General features: G+C 41.3%; 1 protein-coding gene across 1 annotated transcript; it reads right to left on the bottom strand.

Moving 5' to 3' along the window:
- Positions 1-731: 731 nt before the first annotated feature.
- Positions 732-16,712, bottom strand: ndufb9 (NADH:ubiquinone oxidoreductase subunit B9). The gene is made up of 4 exons (XM_080193866.1): positions 16,495-16,712; positions 4,654-4,846; positions 2,871-2,984; positions 732-993 (listed from the first exon to the last, which is right to left on the bottom strand). Exons 1-4 carry the CDS (start codon positions 16,578-16,580, stop codon positions 868-870), a joined length of 519 nt encoding a protein of 172 aa, XP_080049992.1. The 5' UTR covers positions 16,581-16,712; the 3' UTR covers positions 732-867.
- Positions 16,713-21,933: the final 5,221 nt, after the last annotated feature.

Below are 21,933 nucleotides of genomic sequence, written 5' to 3' on the forward strand. Positions count from 1 at the left end.
GCCATGACTAGAAACTAGAAACTAATATCCAAAGGTATATCCTGTACACATTTTGAAGAGAATAGGTCGGCAACTTAATCCAGAAATGAATCAGAATTTCACTCAGAGCAAGCAATTTAACAGTGGTGCAAGCACTGCTGGCTGGACAGGGCTGATGCTGAACCACGTGGGAAGATTTTGGGATAGGTTTAGGAGCTGGAGACTTGGCTGGGTAAAGATGGGACAGACAGTCACCAGAACGTACAAGAGGCCAGAAATAGAGGTGTGCAGAGAATCATGATGTATGAAAGGGGCAGGGACGGAGGCAATGGAAAAATTTTAACAGAGATATTGGATAGCTTTCCACTTGTTTTCCTTGGTTATCTCAGAATAACATCTGATTTGTACAAGTCCAGCACGGGCACAAGGGTGCCTATTTTAATCATCCTGATTTAGGCCTGGGCGTCAGATATGAACATGTGCTAAGCAGATGCTCTGAGCTCGTTGGTTCTGCTGTGGAAAATGGGGAATTACCTGTGACAGATGAACGCAAAGTGCACTCATTACCCACCAGGGAAGTTTTAAGTCAGGAAAGACGGTTAAAACATAGAAAACAGACAAGAAATTTTCCTTAAAAAAAGCAGTAATATTTTAGGTTAAAGGAAAAAAGAATTTGAAATGCTGATGTAAACTGGGAATATCCTTCACTTTAAGCAAGTTTCTTTGGGGGTAGTGTAAAATGAAGACAAACATTTATTTTCAGGTATTTATTAGACTTCATTAAGGTCACAGAAACATTTCAAAACAGTATAGGCATCAACACTTGATAATAATCTGCTGTTGACAACACTGAGACCATCTTTTTCTATCCGTTATTGGTTTTGTCTCTTACGATGGGCGTTCACGGGGTCTTGTGACAATGTTCCACCACAGTGGTGGAAATTCACCCTCACGAGCAGGGGGCAGAGCCTCACTCTGAGGATTATTAGTCACTTCCTCTTGCAGTTGCTTCACCTAGAGGGGAAGAAAAAAAATTACCACATAGATACCCTTCTCTTCCTTCTACACTATCAGCATCAAGCAATTACAAAATGCAGTTTTAATTTGCTTGCAATGATTTAACTTCTAATTTGGGTACAAATCCATACTTCAGGTTAAAAATAGAATGCTCTGCCCACCATAACTCATGACTGCCATCTTTTTTGTTGTCCACTTCCAGACTATAGTTACAGTTTTGCTCAAAAAAAAATGTAAACCAATTTTACTTTTATTCTCTATCTGCTTATCCAATCACCTGGCTGAGCGTGCCTAAGGTGCCCTTTGAGGAGTGTTTTTTATGCTTACATCAGTGTTAAACATCCCCATCAGGATATGGAATGGAATATCAGACAGTGGCATTTGAGTGGTAGCATGGATTTTTTTTTTACAAACTAAATTTCCAATCACTCATGCAATGATGAGTGGGCAAGAGGTACAACTGTGGTCAAATTAGCTCATGTGTTTCCCTGTGTTACAAAACTGACTATATTTCATTACATAATTGATTGTAAAGTGCTTTGGAATGTCATGTAACTAAAATACAAATCTGTCTTTCTTTTATACAGAAATTACAAGACTGATAGACTGGCCCAAACTGTTCATTTTGACATTTAGCATTCATGTAGGCAGTTTTACATGCCTGTTCTGTTCTCAAATACTTTGCATTCAAATCAAATATATACTCATAAATGTTTCATGGTGTCTGCTCAAGTCACTAATTCCAGCAATGCATTTCAGAGCCTCACTCGGAGTGTAAAAAGCTTCTGCTTACTGTAAATCTATTTTGTTTAACATTAAGCCTATGTCTTCTTGTTCACAATCACTAGAAATCTACACTAATCCCCAGCTCCATCATAATTTTAGACACTTACGTCAAACCACTCTACGTAACTATTTGTTGACTAGTGGGATAAGTGATCAATGTGGGAAAAGGGACTCACCCCCTCAATTCTGAGGAATGGTCCTCCATTAAGCAATCAAATTACAGTAGCCACATTCATACAACTGTAACATAACAGTGAAGTTGATTTCTATTCACTGGATTTCTGATCTGAGGAGTCTCATAATCAAAAGACATTACCTCACCAAAATATGCTGAAAGGATTTTGTATAGGCCAGGGATATTACAGCAAAATCTTTCTATACCCATTTCACAAATTGCCTCTTCTAATCCACTCTACTGCTTGTTCTCCATACTCTTTAATATTCCTTTTACAGACACTCAACTAATTTTTTAAAATAATTTACAGAACTTCTTTCTGCTGACAAGACATAGATTGACACATCCCAATGAAAGTATTTTTTGAAGTAACAATCTTATTTTTAAATGGAAATGCAATAAATTAAATTATTGTCCACAATTTCTTTACAAGCAAATACTGTTCAACTTCTGTACTTTCATCACAACCTCTTATGGTTGTTGATTAATACATCTGATTATATGGATGATTTACACAATACTGCAGATGGTATTTATTCAATACTTAAAGTTTACTTAATTAATGTCACAAATAGGTTTACATTAACATTGCAATGAAGTTATGTGAAAATCCTCTAGTCGCCACACTCTGGCACCTGTTCGGGTACATGAAGGGAGAATTTAGCATGGCCAATCCACCTAACCAGCATGTCTTTGGACGGTGGGAGGAAACTGGAGCACCCAGAGTAAACCCATGCAGACAGGGGGAGAATGTGCAGACTCCACACTGACAGTGACCTGAGCTGGGAATCGAACAGGGTTCCTGGCGCTGTGAGGCAACAGTGCTAACCACCGTGCCGCCCCTATGAAATTACTTTTTAAACAAATAGAAAGCAAGATATCATATCAAGCACCACAAAGGGCTTGTACTCACCTCTCTATCCCAACTCTGGAGGCGCAGCTTCTTCCATTGCTCTCGCTTGGCAAAATAATCTGGATACATTGCCTTCTCAGATGGATGCCAATAATCCAGATAGGATTCAGGTGTCTATCGGGAGAGAAAAACATATCTTCACTAAAATTTAAAAATCAGGGTTTGAAAAAATAGCTTCTGCGCAGAAAAATAAACTGTTTGTATTTTGTACATCAGTCAAAGAGCAACAACTCTGGAGAATGAGTTGAGAAATCTTCAAGTCACACACTGGCATGATACAAGTGAGTGAAAAAGCAGCTATGTTTCTATCAAGACTTAGGTCTACGAATTTCAGAATCTTGCTTAAACCTTGCATCAGGTTACCCCACAAACTTAAAGTATCAAGACAACAGACTTCTCCCTACATCTGTGTTCTTAAAATCTTCCAAGTAGATCAAAATAAAAATCCAAGCCCTGGATAATCAGGTTGGACATTCCAGGTCTGTGCTGAGTTAAACTCGCAGCCACTGAATCAGTAGAATTCCTACAAATATCTACCGTCTGGTGAAGTTAGTTAATAAAAAGTACTGATTATCTCTGAACAATCTTTGCTGGAAGCAAGCAATAGAGTTTCATTTCAAGAACAGTTTAAAGATAACTAAGGCAGCTTTCAGATCAGCTGAAAGGTTAATGGAAACAGAGGATCGCTTATATAAGTGTTGGCTAGGAAAACCACTGTCAGCTACGAAGAGTCAAAATCAAAGATTCTATTGAGATTTGGAGTGAAGGCAGGTTAGAAAGGACTTGCGATGTATAATGGGTAGATGAAATGCGTATTTTGTCCCAATCTTCAATCAAAGATGATGCACAACTGGAACTAAATTGTGCCATCAGTAAGAACATAAGAACTAGGAGTAGGCCATCTGGCCCTTTGAGACTGCTCCACTATTCAATAAGACCATGGCTCATCTTTTTATGGACTCAGCTCCACTTACCGACCTGCTCACCATAACCCTTAATTCCTTTACTGTTCAAAAATGTATCTATCCTCGCCTTAAAAAGTATGAGCTAGCCTCAACTGCTTCAATGGGCAGGGAATTCCACAGATTCACAGCCCTTTGGGTTGTCCTCCTCAACTCAGTCCTAAGGTTTTAAAATCAATGAACACACTATTTAGAAAGTATAAAGCACTTTAAAATAGAGAGGGAGCTGATGGCCAGGATGTTGTCCACCCAAGGTTCTTTAAGGAGATTGGGCAGAAGATATGCAAGCCTCTTGCCTGCATCATTAATAGTTCGCTAGAGAGTAAGTTCTTCTGGGAAACCCATGTAGCTCTAATCTCTGTAAAAGAAGATAAAGGCAGACTTGAATAACTATGGACCTATGAATGTAACTTGGGTAATATGCCTATGGAAATCATTAGGGGATGCAATATATCATTTAGAGAATGTCATATAATACCTACAGTACAGAAAGAGGCCATTCGGAACATCAAGTCTCTACCTACCCTCTGACAGAGCATTTACTATGGCTAATCCACCGAACCCACACAACTTTGAACACTACAGGGCAATTTAGCAATCTCTGTAACCTACATATCTTTGGACATACCAAGGTTACCTAACAGAATCTGAAAGGTTCACGCATTATCAGTGTGATGATATATTTTTAGGAATTCACCAGTATAGTGAATGAAGGAAACCAGATGGTTTAATTGGACTTTTAAAAAAGCATTTAATAAGGTACTTCATAATAAAATATCTACAATGCATTAGTTTTACACAGTATGGATTTTATGTCGCACCTTGTAGCAATCATATCTCTCATAGGACGTGCCTCCTGGTGAATCAGGGAAAATGTAGGGTTGTGGATGTTGCAGTGTCCAGAATTCCTCCTCACCAGCTTTCAGCAGTTTAGTAGCCTTTATCATGTCTTTTTCATCTTTATGTTCATCAAATCTTGCTCGCAGCATGCAGGCATAAAAACGGTACTTGTCCCTAAGCAGGAAAAAAAGTAAATGTAACAAACTAGTGGTATGTTGCATTAACACAGAAATTCATTCCAACATTTTGCATTCCTATTTTTATTAAAGTACTGGGAGGTGTAACCCAATATTACTCTTGTGCCCATTTCCTTGCTTAAATTACCAAAAAGATTTGTCTCTAGATAGTGTTAGAAGGCAACATACTCAACACCTCTGTTCCATTGTGCCTCCATGGATTGTTTCTAAAGTGCGCCCTATGCTAATGGTGTAATTTGATACTGAGAAAGTGAAATGCTCTTTATCACAAATCAGTTAACATCAATATAGTGCACATAAACATACAAACAAGGAGGAGTAGGCTGTTCGGCTACTCGAGCCTGCTCCATCATTTAATAAGATCATGGCTGATCTAATTGTAACCTCAAATTTGCATCCTGCCTCCCCTATCCCCTTGCTTATCAAGAATCCATCCACCTCTGCCTTAAAAATATTCAAAGGCTTCTACCACCTTTTCAGAAAGAGAGTTCCAAAGACTCATGACCTCACATCTCCATTTTAAATGGGCAATCCCTTAACAGTGACACATAGTTCTAGACAGGCACATGACTGGGTTGGAGATGGGTGGATATAGGAGAACCTTTAAGGGTCATTAGCATTGGGGTGTCCCTAGAAATGTAAATGGGTATAGTATGATAATAATGTTTTTCCCTTTTCATTCACAGGTTTTAAGTCGGTCCGCCTTGTGTCCGGCGAGGGGCGTGCTGGGGCTGCTCTTGGTTGTTCGGGATTGGCCTAGTGCTTCGTGTCGTTAGTGTGTGCCTAAACTGGACAAGATACTGGGCGGGATGACAGCACAGTGGCTATCGCTGGTTGCTGTGCGGACGCGTGGATTTGGGCCGGTGGCTGTGGGGGTTTGCGTGTTCTCCCCGTGCTTGCGTGGGTTTTCTCCGGGTGCTCCGGTTTCCTCCCAGGGCTGTGCTGTTAGGCTGATTGGCAGAAATAAGTTGTCCCTAAATCAGTTTTCCCTCAATCTGGATGGCCATACTACATTAGATAGGGGTCATGGATAGAAAGGTGGTGTTGAGATGGCAGTGTGGGCTCGTTGGGCCAAAGGGCCTGTTTCCCAGGCTGATTTTGTTCTTTGTTCTTTATTCTCTCATAAGAGGGAACATAGTCTCTGTCAAGGTTGCTTAGGATGTACTTTGTTTCAATCAAGCCACCTCTTAGTCTTTTAAACTCCAGTACATAAAAGCCTAGTCTGTCCAACATTTCCTCATAACACTACCATTCCTGGCATCGGTCTGGTAAACCTTCTCTGAACTACTTTCAAAGCATTTACATCCTTCATTAAATAAGGTGACCAATAATGCATTTCAGAGCTCTGTAATCTCTCACCATTTATATTTGCTTCTCTTCTATTTTTCCTGCCAAAATGGACAATTTTACATTTCCCACATTATACTCCAATAGCCAGATCTTTGCCCATTCACTTAACCCATCTATTTTTTGTTCTCTTCAGAACTTATTCATCTATCTATCTTTGTGTCATCAGCAAATTTGGCAACCATCCTAATCATTCAACTCAGTTATATATATTTTTAGCAGTTGAGGTCTCAGCATTGATTCCTGTGGTACACCATGTCAACCTTAAAAAGACTAATTTATGCTTACTCTGCTTCCTGTTAGCTAGCTAATTTTCTATCCATGTCAATATAGTAATCCCAATATGAGCTTTTCATTTCTGCAATAACCTTTGATGTGACATTTTATCAAATGTCTTCTGGAAATATAAGCACAGTACATCTAATAATTCCCCTCCATTGACAACACATGTTTTGGTGACTAGTGGAGTGCCCCAGGGGTCGGTGCTGGGGCCTCAGCTATTTACCATTTATATAGATGACCTGGAGGAGGGAACCGAGCGTATGGTGTCGAAATTTGCTGATGACACCAAGATTGGTGGAACGGCAAATTGCGCGGAGGGTGTGGAGAGTCTGCAGAAGGATCTAGATAGGCTAGGCGAATGGGCCAGGAAATGGCAAATGGAATTTAATGTTGGCAAGTGCAAGGTGGTCCACCTTGGTAGGAATAATGGTAGGAAGGACTATTTCTTACGTGGCAAAAAACTGCAGCAGGCGACAGTGCAGAGGGACCTCGGGGTCCTTGTGCATGAGTCGCAAAAACCCAGCCTGCAGGTGCAGCAGGTGGTCAGGAAGGCAAATGGGATGCTGGCCTTCATCGCGAGGGGGATTGAATATAAAAGTAGGGAGGTCTTGCTGCAGCTGTATAGGGCATTGGTGAGGCCGCAACTGGAGTACTGTGTGCATTTTTGGGCGCCACACCTGCGCAAAGATATTTTGGCCTTGGAGGGAGTGCAGAGGAGGTTTACTAGGCTGATACCGGAGTTGAGGGGGTTGAGCTATGAGGAGAGGCTGAATAAACTGGGCTTGTACTCGTTAGAGTTTAGAAGAATGAGGGGAGATCTCATTGAGACGTATAAGATGATGAATGGGATGGATAGGATAGAGGTGGAGAGACTCTTCCCGCTCAAAAAAGACAATAGGACTAGGGGGCACAGCCTCAAGATAAAAGGGGGGCAGTTTAGAACGGAGTTGAGGAGGAACTTCTTCACTCAAAGGGTGGTGAATCTCTGGAATTCTCTGCCCGTTGAAGTGGTGGAGGCTGCCTCGCTAAATATTTTTAAGACGCGGGTTGATGGGTTTTTGATAGGAGAGGGGATTAAGGGTTATGGGGAGAGGGCGGGAATGTGGAACTGAGCAGCGACAGATCAGCCATGATCTTATTGAATGGCGGGGCAGGCTCGAGGGGCTGGATGGCCTACTCCTGCACCTATTTCTTATGTTCTTACTTCCACAAAGAAAATCCAATAAGGTTGGTTAAACATGATTTCCCCTTCACAAAACCATTCTGATTCTACAACTTCTATAGTAATAGCCCCTAGCATTTTCCTCATGACAGAGGTTAAGCCTGTAGTTTCTGCTTCTTGTCTCCCTCCCTTTTGAATAATTGAGTTACATTTGTTAAGTTCCAATGTAATGGGATCTTCATCAAATTTATGGCGTTTTGGAATATTAAAACTAATGAATCAACTATCTTGACTGAGAATGTATGCCCTGTGACAGACTGGCACCCTGCCCTGGGTTTATCTTGCCTAGCGCTCAGTGTATGCCGGGATAGGCTCAGATTGTCCATGATCCTGTAATGGAGTGGTTAAGTAGTTCAAAGAAAGTAAAGCATCAACTATTTCACTTCTTTTAAGACCCAGACTGAAATCCATCAGGATCCAGACATTTGTCAGCCTGTAGCACCAACCATTTATTCAGTACCACTTCTTTGGTGACTGCAATTTACCCGAGTTCCTCTCTCCCTGGTTTATAGCTACATCCAGGGTGTTACTTGTTTCTGTTGTAGTGAAGACTAATACAAAATACCTGTTCAATTCTCTGGTATCTGCTCGCTTTCCATTATCAATTCTCCAAAGTCACTTTCTATTGAACCAACACTCACTTTAACTCATTTCTTTTTCAGATATTTATAGAAACTTCTATCTATTTTTACATTTCTGGCTAGCTTTCTCGCAAGCCTAATTTTTCCCTCATTATTAATCTTTTAGTCATCCTTTGCTGTTCCTTATATTCTGTCTAATCTTCTGACTTGTCTTTGCACAATTGTATGTTTTTTTTAAACAGCAAGACTTTTCTTGTTAACCAAGATGGTGCGTTCACCCCTTGGACTTTTTCTTACTCATTTGGTTCTCCCTCTCTATTGTGCTAATACCATCATTAACTAACAGAGCCAAGTCTAACTTGTCCTTGTTTTCTGTCCTCCTAAATATCCTGTACCCTTCAATATTCAGGTCCCAATCCAAGTCTGCAGCCATGTCTCTGCAATGGCTATTAAATCATACTTACTTATTTCTACATGTGCTCTCAGTCCATCAGTTTTGTTTTGAATGCTTTGTGCATTTATATATAGATTTTAGTTTTAATCTTTTATTCTTTTTCTAACTTCTAGTCTCATCTGTTGATTTATTGTTCTGTCAGTTTGTTTTTCATTTCCTATAGTACTTTTCTCTTTTGCCTTGTCTACTCTTTGGTTTACCAATCTCCTCAATTGATCCCTTACTTGCACTACTTAGTTTAAAACCCTCTCTACTTCCTCAGCTATGCAGCTTGCAAGAATGCCAATTCCAGCATGATTCAGTGGCGATCATCCCAATTGTACAGATCCCACTTTTCCCAAAACTGTTGGAAGTGCCCCACGAACTGGAACCTACTTCTCCCATGCCATTCTTTGAGCCATACATTCATCTCCCTAATCTGATTTGTCTTACTTGTCTTAACCACTTTACACGTGGCTCAGGTATAATTCCAGGCATTATGAATTTTGAGGTTGTGCTTAATATAGTGTAAGTTCCTCAAACTGACTGTGCAGAACCTCCTTCTTTGTCCTGCCTATGTCATTTGTACCTACATGGACCATGATTACTGGGTCCTTACCCTCCCACTGCAAGCTCCTCTCCAGTGCTGTGCAGATGTCCTATACCACGTTACCAGGCAAGTAACACAGCCATCTGGACTTGCAGTCTTTGTTGCAGAAAATGGTGTTAATCCCTTTGATTATATTGTCCCCAACTACCACTACATTTCTAGTTATGCCTCCTGCTTGAATGGCTTCTTATACCACGGTGCCATGGCCAGTAAGCTCATCCATCCTGCAGTCCTCATTCTCATCCAAACAAGCTGGAAAAGCACTGGTAGAGCATTGGAGGTGAAACCCATCAAAACCTTCAAGAAAGCTGGATGTTCTATTTAGAGGGGGGGGGGGGGGGGGGGGGGCTTGTGGGCTTAAAAGGAAGGGTAAGTTAGGTGTGCAGTCCTGTCAAAAGTACTTAACCCTGATAAAACCAGAAAACATAACACTAGGGATTTCAAGAGTGAGGAAGCAAACATTCATCCCAAAATCAAAGCATAAAATCTGAAAGATATTCTGCAATTAGTGAGGTACCATTTTAGCGTGGTTTATTATCCTTCAGAGAATATGACAAATACAAATGGGTACTGGTAACAAAACAGTACTGTTTTCAAATTGATTGAAGTCCCTTTACAAGATTAAATTTAAAACAGAAATCAGGGTTCAAATACATTTCTCTTTAGTGGTATTTCTCCTACTAGATACTGTTATATATCACCGCTCAACGCCAAGTTTGATCCTACCTCTACGCCACATTTTGCTCACCATCCTAGAACATTAGATCAAAGAGGCAGCATGAACTTGGTAGGCTGAATGGCCGCCTCTGTACTGGCTTTTGTGAGGCTCACAAGACGAAACAGCATCTCAGAGGAAACTTCCAACAAGAGAGCACTTTGAAGGTGTGGAAGAGGATGTGGCAAAGAATATTGGTAGACAGAGACTAGGGGTAAAGATATCACAGGTAAATGATGATTGTTTTTATTGTGTAAGAGATGTGAAGGAACTGTTTTCTTTTATATTTTTTCAAAAAAATGTTCATTGTACTCTAAGGGGCGTGAACATCAAATGTATTAATTCACCCATTATACTGTGTTCAAAATCTTGGCAGTATCTCAGGATGTTGAATGTAGTGTGAAACTATCGGCAAAATGTTGGATATATTTGGTTGAATGGGAGGGATCAGTGATAGGAAGGGATATAAAGAATCTGAGTAATGGAGACACCAAGTTACCAGGAAAGTGGATGAAGGGAAGGTAGTGGATGTTGTCTAACTGGATTTTAACAAGGCCTTTGATAAGGTCCCTCATGGGAGGTTAGTTAGGAAGGTTCAGTTGCTAGGTATACATGGGGAGGTAGTAAATTGGATTAGACACTGGCTGAATGGAAGAAGCCAGAGAGTGGTTGTGGAGGATGCTTCTCTGAGTGGAGGCCTGTGACTAGTGGTGTGCTGCAGGGATCAGTGTTGGGTCCATTGTTGTTTGTCATCTATATCAATGATCTGGATGATAATGTGGTAAATTGGATCAGCAAATTTGCTGATGATACAAAGATTGGAGGTGTAGCGGACAGTGAGGAAGATTTTCAAAGCTTGCAGAGAGACTTGGACCAACTAGAAAAATGGGCTGAAAAATGGCAAATGGAATTTAACGCAGACAAATGTGAGGTATTGCACTTTGGAAGGACAAACCAAAGTAGAATGTACAGGGTAAATGGTAGGACTCTGAAGAGTGCAGTTGAACAGAGGGATCTGGGAACACAGGTACAGAATTCCCTAGAAGTGTCACCAAAGGTGGATAGGGTCGTAAAGAGTGCTTTTCATACACTGGCTTTTATAAATCGGGTATCGAATATAAAAGTTGGAGTGTTATGGTAAGGTTATATAAGGCACTGGTGAGGCCGAGTTTAGAGTATTGTGTACAGTTTTGGTCACCTAGTTACAGGAAGGATGTAAATAAGGTTGAGTGCACAGAAGGTTCACGAGGATGTTGCCAGTACTTGAGAAGCTGAGTTACAGAGAGAGATTGAATAAGTTAGGACTTTATTCCCTGGAGCATAGAAGAATGGGGGGAGATCTGATAGAGGTGTATAAGATTTTGATGGGTATAGATAGAGTGAATGCAAGCAGGCTTTTTCCACTGAGGCTAGGGGAGAAAAAAAACCAGAGGGCATGGGTTAAGAGTAAAAGGAGAAAAATTTAAAGGGAATATCAAGGGGGGACTTCTTCACGCAGAGAGTGGTGGGAGTGTGGAATGAGTTGCCAGATAAAGTGGTAAACATGGGGTCACTTTTAACATTTAAGAAAAACTTGGACGGGTTCATGTATGAAAGGGGTGTGGAGGGATATGGTCTAAGTGCAGGTCAGTGGGACTAGGCAAAAAAATGGTTCGGCACAGACAAGAAGGGCCAAATGGCCTGTTTCTGAGCTGTAATTTTCTATAGTTCTATAAAGAATCAAGGGATAAACTAATGCTAGCAACATAGAGTAAACTACATAGTCATGATCACTTTGGTAAATTGTTTTGACGTATGATGTCAAAAATTGTCAATGGTAATGACAAATGCATCGACATATTCAACTGCTGAATTCTAAAAGTACAAGAACCAGAGTAGTTGCCCATGCTAGTCCCTGCAACATTCAATTACTATGACATCAAGACTACCAAGTAAAATAGGATAAATGAGCATTAAGGAGAACAGCTTAGCTCCAATCATATTCGACACAAAGGAAGGTGATTATTGGAGGCCAATCGTTGCAGCCCTTCGATCCCATTGCAGAAGTATCTCAGGTAAACATCCTAAATCCAACACTACTTGTTGACAATTGTATACAGTTTAGTTCCATTCACATTTAAGTTGCCCACCACAGCTGTCTGTCGTCTATATCTATTCATGCCGCACAAGTATCAAGCAATGAACATCTCCAAAAAAATGTCTAATTATCCATCTAGTCTTCAACTGTCACCTCTCTCCAGCTAACTAGAGATTAATTGGATCAGCCAGATTAATAAAAATTATGTGAGCAGGGAAGAAGTCATGATTCTGCAATGAATGCCTCACCAAGTCCACCATCCACAAAGCTGTAGTTGTCAGTGTGATGCATTACTCACCGTTTCCTTGGCTGGATGCAATTGCATTAGTAGTCAAGGGAGCACAATATTATCCAGGACAAGAACAATCTACATAACAGGCATCTCTACCACTACAGTCAATATTTAGTCCTTTCATCACCAGCACAACGTGGCTGTAATTGAGTTATGTACAAGCTGCACTGCGGTCAAGTTCTCAAAATTATTTCACCTCTAATCTTGCAACCTCTACCACCTTGAATGATAACGTACGAACACAATCATCTTCAAGAGCATCTCCAAGTCACACACCATCCAGTTTCAAAATTGTGGAATCGTCTACCAAATATTATCACCTCAAGAACTGCAGTGATTCAAAGAAGCAGCATACAATTACCTCTTCAGAGCAAGTCAGGAGAGCCTACGAATTCAGCAGCATTGCTCATATCCCAAGTACAAATACAATATATAATAAGTTTATCCTCAAAGGTATACTGGTGTTCACAGATTAATTTACAACTTTCAAAGTGATAGCAGTTAACAAAGGTTCAATGGCATTCCACAGTACCAGTGAATGAGCAATAGCATTGTAGTTAGATCAGTAAAAAGAAATACTTTTCAGAGGAGAGGGGTCAAGAGAAACAACCTATAGAGGCAAGTACCTTGAGGATGAAAAGAAGCATACCCAGATGGCTTAGTCTTCAGGGGTGTACACATTTTGAAAGGATAAACAAAGGATGCAAATCAATGTGTTCTGGATGAAAACAATATTAAGAAGCAGAAGACATGCTGAAATCGTAAGTTACTTAACTGAATAGAGAGACCTGGTACAAATTGGAAAGCCAGTATTTCAACAATGTAACAAATGTTAGATATTGCTTCATAATCTTATGACTAAAACTATTTAATTTCAACAGTGTAGACAACTGTGATACCAATTCTACATGCAACACTAACTCAATATTCATTATCTTGCTTGCATATTGAAACAATTGACTTGTTCTATAAATACTTGTACAGGATGTGTGATTTATTTTAAAGTAGTTATAAGGTCACTTTACCTTAGTAACCACTCTCCCTTAAGACCCAATTAGTGCACAAGAAGCAAATTCAGATGTCATTTTTCAGCACAAAGGAAAATTCTGACAATAAGACCAAGGTGGCAGATCTTTAAATGCCATACTTTTGGTATTGTTGTTGCTAGGAACAAGATTGCCCCCAAAAGATGATCACATATTTATAATGATCCAGTGACTTCAAAATAAATTAATCTGGTACAATCGCTAGCCCAAGATTATATCATTCTATAAGTTTTATCTAATACTTACACAGAAAATGTTGTCCTAATTTTTAAACAAAGCCTCACATGAATTGTGATAAATCACATTACATGAAGATTTGCTGGCAAAGCTTTGATTTTCATAGAAGCTTGGAAACCAGCTCCTGGTGAAAAATTCCTTCTTCCTCAAAATGCTAACAACTTTATCAGTGGTCAACCTGTTATTCTAGTATGTTGATTTCATTTCTAATTTAACACATAAAACATTCTTATTCCTCACACTGAAATCAGCTCATTAATTCTTAATGGTTGTCTATGAAAATTATGCATGATGTGGAGATGCTGGTATTGGACTGGGGTGGGCACAATGAGAAGTTTCACAACACCAGGTTACCTGATGAAGGAAAGCTCGTGATTCTAAATAAACCTGTTGGTTTTTAACCTGGTGTTGTGAGACTTCTTTCTATGAAAATTAGATTAGAATGCAAATGGCATTCCTTGCAATAAATTAAATAATCTTCGGAGACAGCGTGGACAATGTATATTCTGCTCAGGTGAATTTGTGACGTTGAAGGCTTCAAGTACGAATTATTAAAAATTATTCAGTTTCGAGCTAGAAATTAATCACAGCTTGGGATCTGGAGCTGTGAAGATGGGGAACTGTTTACCGGCTCCAAATTTACATCCAAGCCGTAAAACAAAACTCAGTTATAGTAAATTGGTTGTACCAGCTGGAACCAAAGCAACAAAAGACAATAATCATGCAGCATTTACGAAGAGAGAAATTAGGTAAACATTTCAAATCAAAGACTGTTCATCTGAAAGGCTCCTCTCCCTACAGATGCTGCCTGACCTGCTGAGTGTTTGTAGCCTTTCCTATTTCAGATTTCCAGCATCAACGGTATTTTTCTACTAACAACGGCAACAAACATGAAAAGGCACAATTTTCTGATTGACAAGCATTCTTCTGATAAAAAGGAATAAGAGGATATGGGGAAATAGTTGGGGTGGTGGATTTGAGTCCAATCATGATCTGATTGAATGGTGGACCAGGTTTAAGAGGCTGAATTTCATAGAATCCCTACAATGCAAGAGGCTGCCATTTGGCACATCGAGTCCACAGTGGCCACAATCCCAACTAAGCCCTAACATGTTTACCCTGTTAGTCCCCCTGTCACTAAGAGGCTACTTAGCATGGCCAATCAACCTAACCTGCACATCTTTGGAATGTGGGAGGAAGCGGTAGACAGAGGAGAACCGGTAGATGTGATGTTTTTAGATTTCCAGAAGGCATTTGATAAGGTGCCTCACAAAAGGTTGCTGCAGAAGGTTAGGGTGCATGGAGTTGGGGGTAAGGTGTTAGTGTGGATAGAGGATTGGTTGTCTAATAGGAAGCAGAGAGTTGGAATCAATGGGTGCTATTCTGGTTGGTAGTTGGTGACTACTGGAGTGCCTCAGGGATCAGTGTTGGGGCCTCAACTGTTTACCATTTACACAGACGATCTGGAGGAGGGAGCTGAGTGTAGGGTAACGAAATTTGCTGATGACACAAAGATGAGTGGAAAAGCAAATTGCGTGGAAGGCGTGGAAAGTCTGCAGAGAGATCTGGGTAGGCTGAGTGAGTGGGCGAGGACCTGGCAGCTGGAGTATTATGTTAGCAAATGTGAGGTTATCCACTTTGGTAGAAATAATAGTAGGAGGGATTATTATTTAAAGGGCAAAAAGCTGCAGCATGCTACACTGCAGAGGGACCTGGGGGGTCCTTGTGCATGAATCACAAAAACCCAGTCTGCAGGTGCAGCAGGTGATCAAGAAGGCGAATGGAATGTTGGCCTTCATAGCAAGGGGAATAGAATATAAAAGCAGGGAGGTCTTGCTGCAACTGTACAGGGCACTGGTGAGGCCGCAGCTGGAGGACTGTGTGCAGTTTTGGTCGTCGCACTTGCAGAAGGATATATTGGCCTTGGAGGTACTGCAGAGAAGGTTCACTCGGCTGATATCAGAGATGGGGGGGTTAGCCTATGAGCAGAGATTGAATAGACTGGGTCTGTGCTCGTTGGAGTTTAGAAGGATGAGGGGGGATCTTATAGAGACATATAAGATAATGAAGGGGCTAGATAGGGTAGAGGTAGAGAGATTCTTCTCACTTAGAAAGGATAGCAAAACTAGAGGGCATGGCCTCAAAATAAGGGGGGGGGGACAGTTTAGATCAGAGTTGAGGAGGAACTTCTTCACTCAAGGGGTGGTAAGTCTCTGGAATTCTCTGCCCATTGAAGTGGTGGAGTCTAACTCACTGAATATATTGAAGTCACGGGTAGATAGGTTTCTGATAGATGAGGGATTTAAGGGTTATGGGGAGAAAGCAGGAAAGTGGAACTGATCCACTTCAGATCAGCCATGATCTTGTTGAATGGCGGGGCACGCTCAAAGGGCTAGATGGCCTACTCCTGCTCCTATTTATGTTCTTAAACCGGAGCACCCGCAGGAAACCCATACAGACACGGGGAGAACGTGCAAACTCCACATAGACAGTGACCCGAACTTGGGTCCCTGACGTTGTGAGGCAGCAGCGCTAACCTCTGTGCCACGAATTTGCCGATTTTTGCTCCTAATTCCTATGTTTCATTTTTGCATTCTGTCACAGTGCATCAGAACTGTCAAACGGTAAATAAAATACTAAACAAAACATCTCCTCAATGCATTTCAACCGAGAATCTTCTGGAAATGGACCACTGACTGCACCTTTTGTCAATCCAACTCCGCCAATTTCCCTAACTCTGAACCCCCGACACCGCATCGCCTCAAGCGGGATGAAGATCCAACCTGAAAATGCACCAGGATTCCAAGTGCCGCAGGGCCCGTTTGTAAAGTCGAAGTACTTTCTGCTGGTGCGTCAAGTAAGCAGCCATCCTTCAATCTGTCCTTTACCGTCACCTTCTCCTCTCTCCCCGAGGACCATGGACCAATGGAAGACCGCCGGCGCTGCGCAGAATCACGGGAAACTGGAAGACAGCGAACCGAGAGAGCTGATGGGAAAGCGGAGTACCTCTGTCATTTCCACCTCCCCTTCTCGCGTCACGCCAGAAGGAATGACGGGAAGGCTGGAGGCCTGAGTGGAAAAGCACCGTGGGAAGACGGAGGACTGAATCAGGAGAGACGCAACGCTGATGTTGGAGGAAATTGTCAGTTTCAAGTGACACAGCTTCTTACTCCCCAAATTATCATCGATTTTATACTGGAATTATTTAATTCTGGTGCTGGGTTCCAGGCTAATCAGTATATTTGCCGTATAACCAATAAACCCTGACGCTACTTCTGCCAATGTTCAATGTTATAGACTGCACTCCCTTTTGAGTTACTTTAAAGACATAAGAACATAAGAAATAGGAGCAGGAGTAGGCCATCTAGCCCTTCGAGCCTGCCCCGCCATTCAATAAGATCATGGCTGATCTGTTTATTGATGTCTTGTTTGCACCTTAGTCCCACATTCCTGATCTATAAGTGAGAGACAGGGAAGGTAAAGGACCTCCTCCTGAACCTGCTACTGAGCTTGGCCAAACTTGCCGTAAATCCAAGGTGGCACAGTGGTTAGAACTGCTATCTCACAACGCCAGGGATCTGAGTTTGATTCCCGGCTTGGGTAACTGTGTGGAGTTTGCATGTTCTCCCTGTGTCTGCATGGGTTTCCACCGGCTGCTCCGCTTTCCTCCCAGTCCAAAGATATGTGGGTTAGGTTGATTGGTCTCAGAGGATTAGCAGAGTAAATAAGTGGGGATAGGGCCTGGATGGGATTCTGATCGGTGCAGATTTGATGTGCAAAATGACCTCTTTCTGCACTGTAGGGATTCTGTAATTAGTAGCGGATGACTGACGGGGGTCTTCCGACCTGAGTGTCTGCCCCTCTATTGCAGCTACATTCATGGCCAGGTGTCTCTGAATAGGGAGCATTTGGTGTCCAAGGGCACTGTAGAGGCCTTCCATGTCCATTGGGCAACGCAGGGGCTGGGGTGTATTATTACATTTAATCACATTTTAGTTTGATATGTTTAAGCCGCCTTTCTACTTTGTCTTTTGTTTTGGGCAGTTCCCTTTTTGAGGGCTTTTAATTTGTCCCTCAGTTAATTTGATTTCGTCTGGTTAGTCGAAAAGATTGACCGCTGCTGTTGTTTACGTTCAATGTTATAGAAACCATAGAAAATTACAGCTCAGAAACAGACCTTTTGGCCCTTCTTGTCTGTGCAGAACCATTTTTTGCCTAGTCCCACTGACCTGCACTTGGACCATATCCCTCCACACCCCTCATTCATGAACCCGTCCAAGTTTTTCTGAAATGTTAAAAGTGACCACGCGTTTACCACTTTATACGGCAGCTCATTCCACATTCCCACCATTCTCTGTGTGAAGAAGCCCACCCTAATATTCCCTTTAAACTTTTCTCCTTTCACCCTTAACCCATGCCCTCTGATTTTTTTCTCCCCTAGCCTCAGTGGAAAAAGCCTGCTTTCATTCACTCTATCTATACCCATCAAAATCTTATATACCTCTATCAAATCTCATCTCATTCTTCTACGCTGTAGGGAATAAAGTCCTAACCTATTCAATCTCTCTCTGTAACTCAGCTTCTCGAGTCCTGGCAACATCCTTGTGAACCTTCTCTGCACTTTTTCAACCCTATTTACATCCTTCCTGTAACTAGGTGACCAAAACTGTACACAATACTTTAAATTCGGCCTCACCAATGCCTTCTACAACCTTACCATAACACTCCAACTGTTATACTCGATACTCCGATTTATAAAGGCCAGTGTACCAAAAGCACTCTTTACGACCCTATCCACCTGTGACATTTTTAGGGAATTCTGTACCTGTATTCCCAGATCCCTCTGTTCAACTGCACTCTTCAGAGTCCTACCATTTACCTTGTACATTCTACTTTGGTTTGTCCTTCCAAAGTGCAATACCTCACATTTGTCTGCATTAAATTCCATTTGCCATTTTTCAGCCCATTTTTCTAGTTGGTCCAAATTCCTCTGCAAGCTTTGAAAACCTCCCTCACTGTCCACCACACCTCCAATCTTTGTATCATCAGCAAATTTGCTGATCCAATTTACCACATTATCATCCAGATCATTGATATAGATGACAAACAACAATGGATCCAACACCGATCCCTGCGACACCCCGCTAGTCACAGGCCTCCACTCAGAGAAGCAATCCTCCACAACCACTCTCTGGCTTCTTCCATTGAGCCAGTCTCTAATCCAATTTACTATCTCCCCATGTATACCTAGCAACTGAACCTTCCTAACTAACCTCCCATGAGGGACCTTGTCAAAGGCTTTGCTGAAATCCAGGTAAACTACACCCACCGCCTTCCCTTCATCCACTTTCCTGGTAACCTCCTCGAAAAACAAAGCCATGTTGACTCTCCCTAATAAGTCCTTGTCTATCCAAATATTTGTAGATCCTATCTCTTATCACATCTTCCAATAGCTTGCACTCTTTAGTTGCTTAAAAACCTTTCATTGATGTTTGCATTCCAGTCTCACGCTCCTGATCTATGGGCGCCCAGTGCGGAGGGTGATGGGGAAGGCAGAGGACTTTGCTAGTCCTGATGTTGTTCAGTCTCAAGAAGGATGCTCTTGTTGCCCAGCCCCTGGAAATACCTGAAGGCTCTACTGATGTCTTCATGAACCTTTCAAATTAATCCCTGAAAAAATCCCTTTGCAACATCAAAGAAAAGCTCACCTAAACGTCAGTGGACCAGGATACCCGAAGACATATAAACAAAAGACTTGAATTTATATAACACCTTTCATGACAACAACTTGTTTTTAACATGGTCAAATTCCAAAGTGTTCCACAGAATTATCAAGCAAAAAAAATATAAAATTGCACAGGACATCCTAAAGCTTCTTGCAACAAATTAACATGGCTTTGAAAGATGGTCACTTATAATACAGATAAAAGCTAAATATTGCATATGTTGGAATCCAAAACAAAAACCGAAAATGCTGGAAACTCTTAGCATCTATGGAGGGAGAATAGAGATCCACAGACGATGTCAGAACTGCTGAGATTTTCCAGCATTTTCATTTTTTGTCACTTATAATGCAGGATTTGCAACAGCCATTTTGTGCGCGTTCAGCAAAGTTCCTCAAAAAGCAATGAGGCAATGGCTATAAATCTGTGACAGTTCGTTTTCAAGTTCCTTTTCTATCCACCTGAAAGGGCAGATAGCATCTCAGTTAAATTTGAAACATTGGGCATTATTTCTAGATTGGTGCTTCAGTTAAATTGTTGAACATGTTACACATTTGGGTCTTTTATCATTTTTGCTCTAGAAATATTTTGTCCTCACCATTGATTCTAACTAAAATCATAAGTGAGCCTTTTTTCTCCAGATTTTCAATGTTTATAGTGATATCTGGGTAAGTTTGGTCATGTACCAGGATGATAAACTGAAATGTTTTTGTAAGGTTTTTATGTCCCAATTCTATTCCATGTTCCACAGGCTTTGCCTTGCCTCTGGAAAGTAGCAGATTGACAGAGGATCAGACTTTAATTTGTAATGTCAGTGTTGACTGAATTTATCAAACAGTCATAGACCTGTTTGATAATGCTCCTGTGAAACACGTATATATAAGCTTACATTCAAAAAGCACCTTTAATATTGTATATTCCCAAGGAGCTTTGCATGGGTGTGATTAGAAAATTATTGACAAAGAACCACATTAGGAGGCATTAGGGCAAGTAACTAAGAGTTTGGTCAAAAAGGTAAGTTTTAAGAAATGTCTGAAAGGTGAGAGAAATTGTAAGGTTTAGGGAGGGAATTCCAGAATTTAAGGCTGGCAGCTGAAAGTACGGTTTCCAGTTAGGTGTTTAAGATGTTAAGAAAATCGAGGATGTATGAGAGTCCAGATTGGAGGAAAGCAGAATTCTCAAGGTTGTAGGAGGTTACAGAGATAGGGTTGGGAACAGCCTTGAACACAAGTATGAGAGTTTTAAATCTGAAGTGTTGCTGGACCAGCAGTCAATAAAGCTCTGCATGTAGAGTATTAATGGGTAACTAATGCAAGTCAGGATATGGACAGCAGAGTTTTGGATGAGCTCAGTTTTATGGATGGTGGAGATGGTCCCATGAACATAGGCACATTGGAGTTAACCGAAGCGTTGTGAGGGTTTCCACAGCAAATAGGCTGTGGCATGTGTGCAAACAGCCTTCTGCTATTAGTGATACCTTATATACAGTTTAGGTTTTGCAAAAAATCTGCACCCCCACCATAATTGCATATCATAGATCATGATTAGGGCTAAATTGAGTTGTCAATGAAACTGGGGTTTTACTGCTGTTGGTTAATATTCTAAGTTATACATGTAAGTTTCAAGATTGTTCTGAACTCACAATGCTAGCACATTACCCATTAAAGGAATTAGGAGATTACCTTGTCCTACATATCCCATTCATCACTATCTTAAAATTTAAGTCCTTAGAGTTGCCAACTGCGGTTAAGTGTAAGATAAAAGAAAATTACTGCAGATGCTGGAATCTGAAACAAAAACAGAAAATGCTAGAAAATCACAGCAGGTCTGAAAGCATCTGTGGAACAAATGTTTTGAGTCTGGATGACTCTTGGTCAGAGCTGGACCAGACTTGAAACGTTAGCTCTGTTCTTTCTCCGTAGCTGTTGTCAGACCTGCTGAGATTTTCCAGCATTTTCTGTGATTAAATGTAACTCTAAAGGTTTCCTCACATTAATTGCCCCCATGCTTCAGCCATCAGTCAGCCAACACATTCATCCCTGTGGACACACTGCCTTCCTACATCAGTTGGAAAGCAATAAGATTCATAACCCAATTGCATGATGCGTGACTATCAGCCAAACAGCCTCCCTCTTGTATCTGCAGCCTACATGCACTAAGCCTGAAGAAAATAAAACAAGCTTCCAAGAAGGTTGCCAAAAAAGCCCAGAAGAAGCTGCCAACAGGAGGAGGTCCAGGAAGAAGAGGTACTCCATCTGTATCACCAAGTGATGAAGCAGGTTCACCTTGACACTGGCATCTCCTCCAAGGGCATGAGTATCATGGACTTGTTCATCAATGACATCTTTTAAGTGCATCATGGCTGAAGCTTCCTGCCTGGCCCATTACAACAGGCAGCAGACCATCACCTCCCAAGAGATCCAGACTGCTGTATGCACCTGGGGAACTGGTCAAGCATACTGTGTCGGAGGGGGACAAAGGTGGTGACCAAGTACACCA

Source organism: Carcharhinus amblyrhynchos, chromosome 8 (genome assembly GCF_965287045.1).
Source record: "Carcharhinus amblyrhynchos chromosome 8, sCarAmb.v2.hapA, whole genome shotgun sequence".
NCBI classification, from domain to species: domain Eukaryota; kingdom Metazoa; phylum Chordata; class Chondrichthyes; order Carcharhiniformes; family Carcharhinidae; genus Carcharhinus; species Carcharhinus amblyrhynchos.

What these genes read in the sequence shown, in the direction of transcription:
- ndufb9 (XM_080193866.1), bottom strand. Translation starts at nt 16,580, where the DNA reads ATGGCTGCTTACTTGACGCACCAGCAGAAAGTACTTCGACTTTACAAA. An exon ending in GAATCCTGGTGCATTTTCAG is followed by an intron (nt 4,847 to 16,494) that starts GTTGGATCTTCA and finishes TTTCCTGCTTAG; the next exon opens with GGACAAGTACCGTTTTTATG. An exon ending in AGAGATATGATTGCTACAAG is followed by an intron (nt 2,985 to 4,653) that starts GTGCGACATAAA and finishes CTCTCCCGATAG; the next exon opens with ACACCTGAATCCTATCTGGA.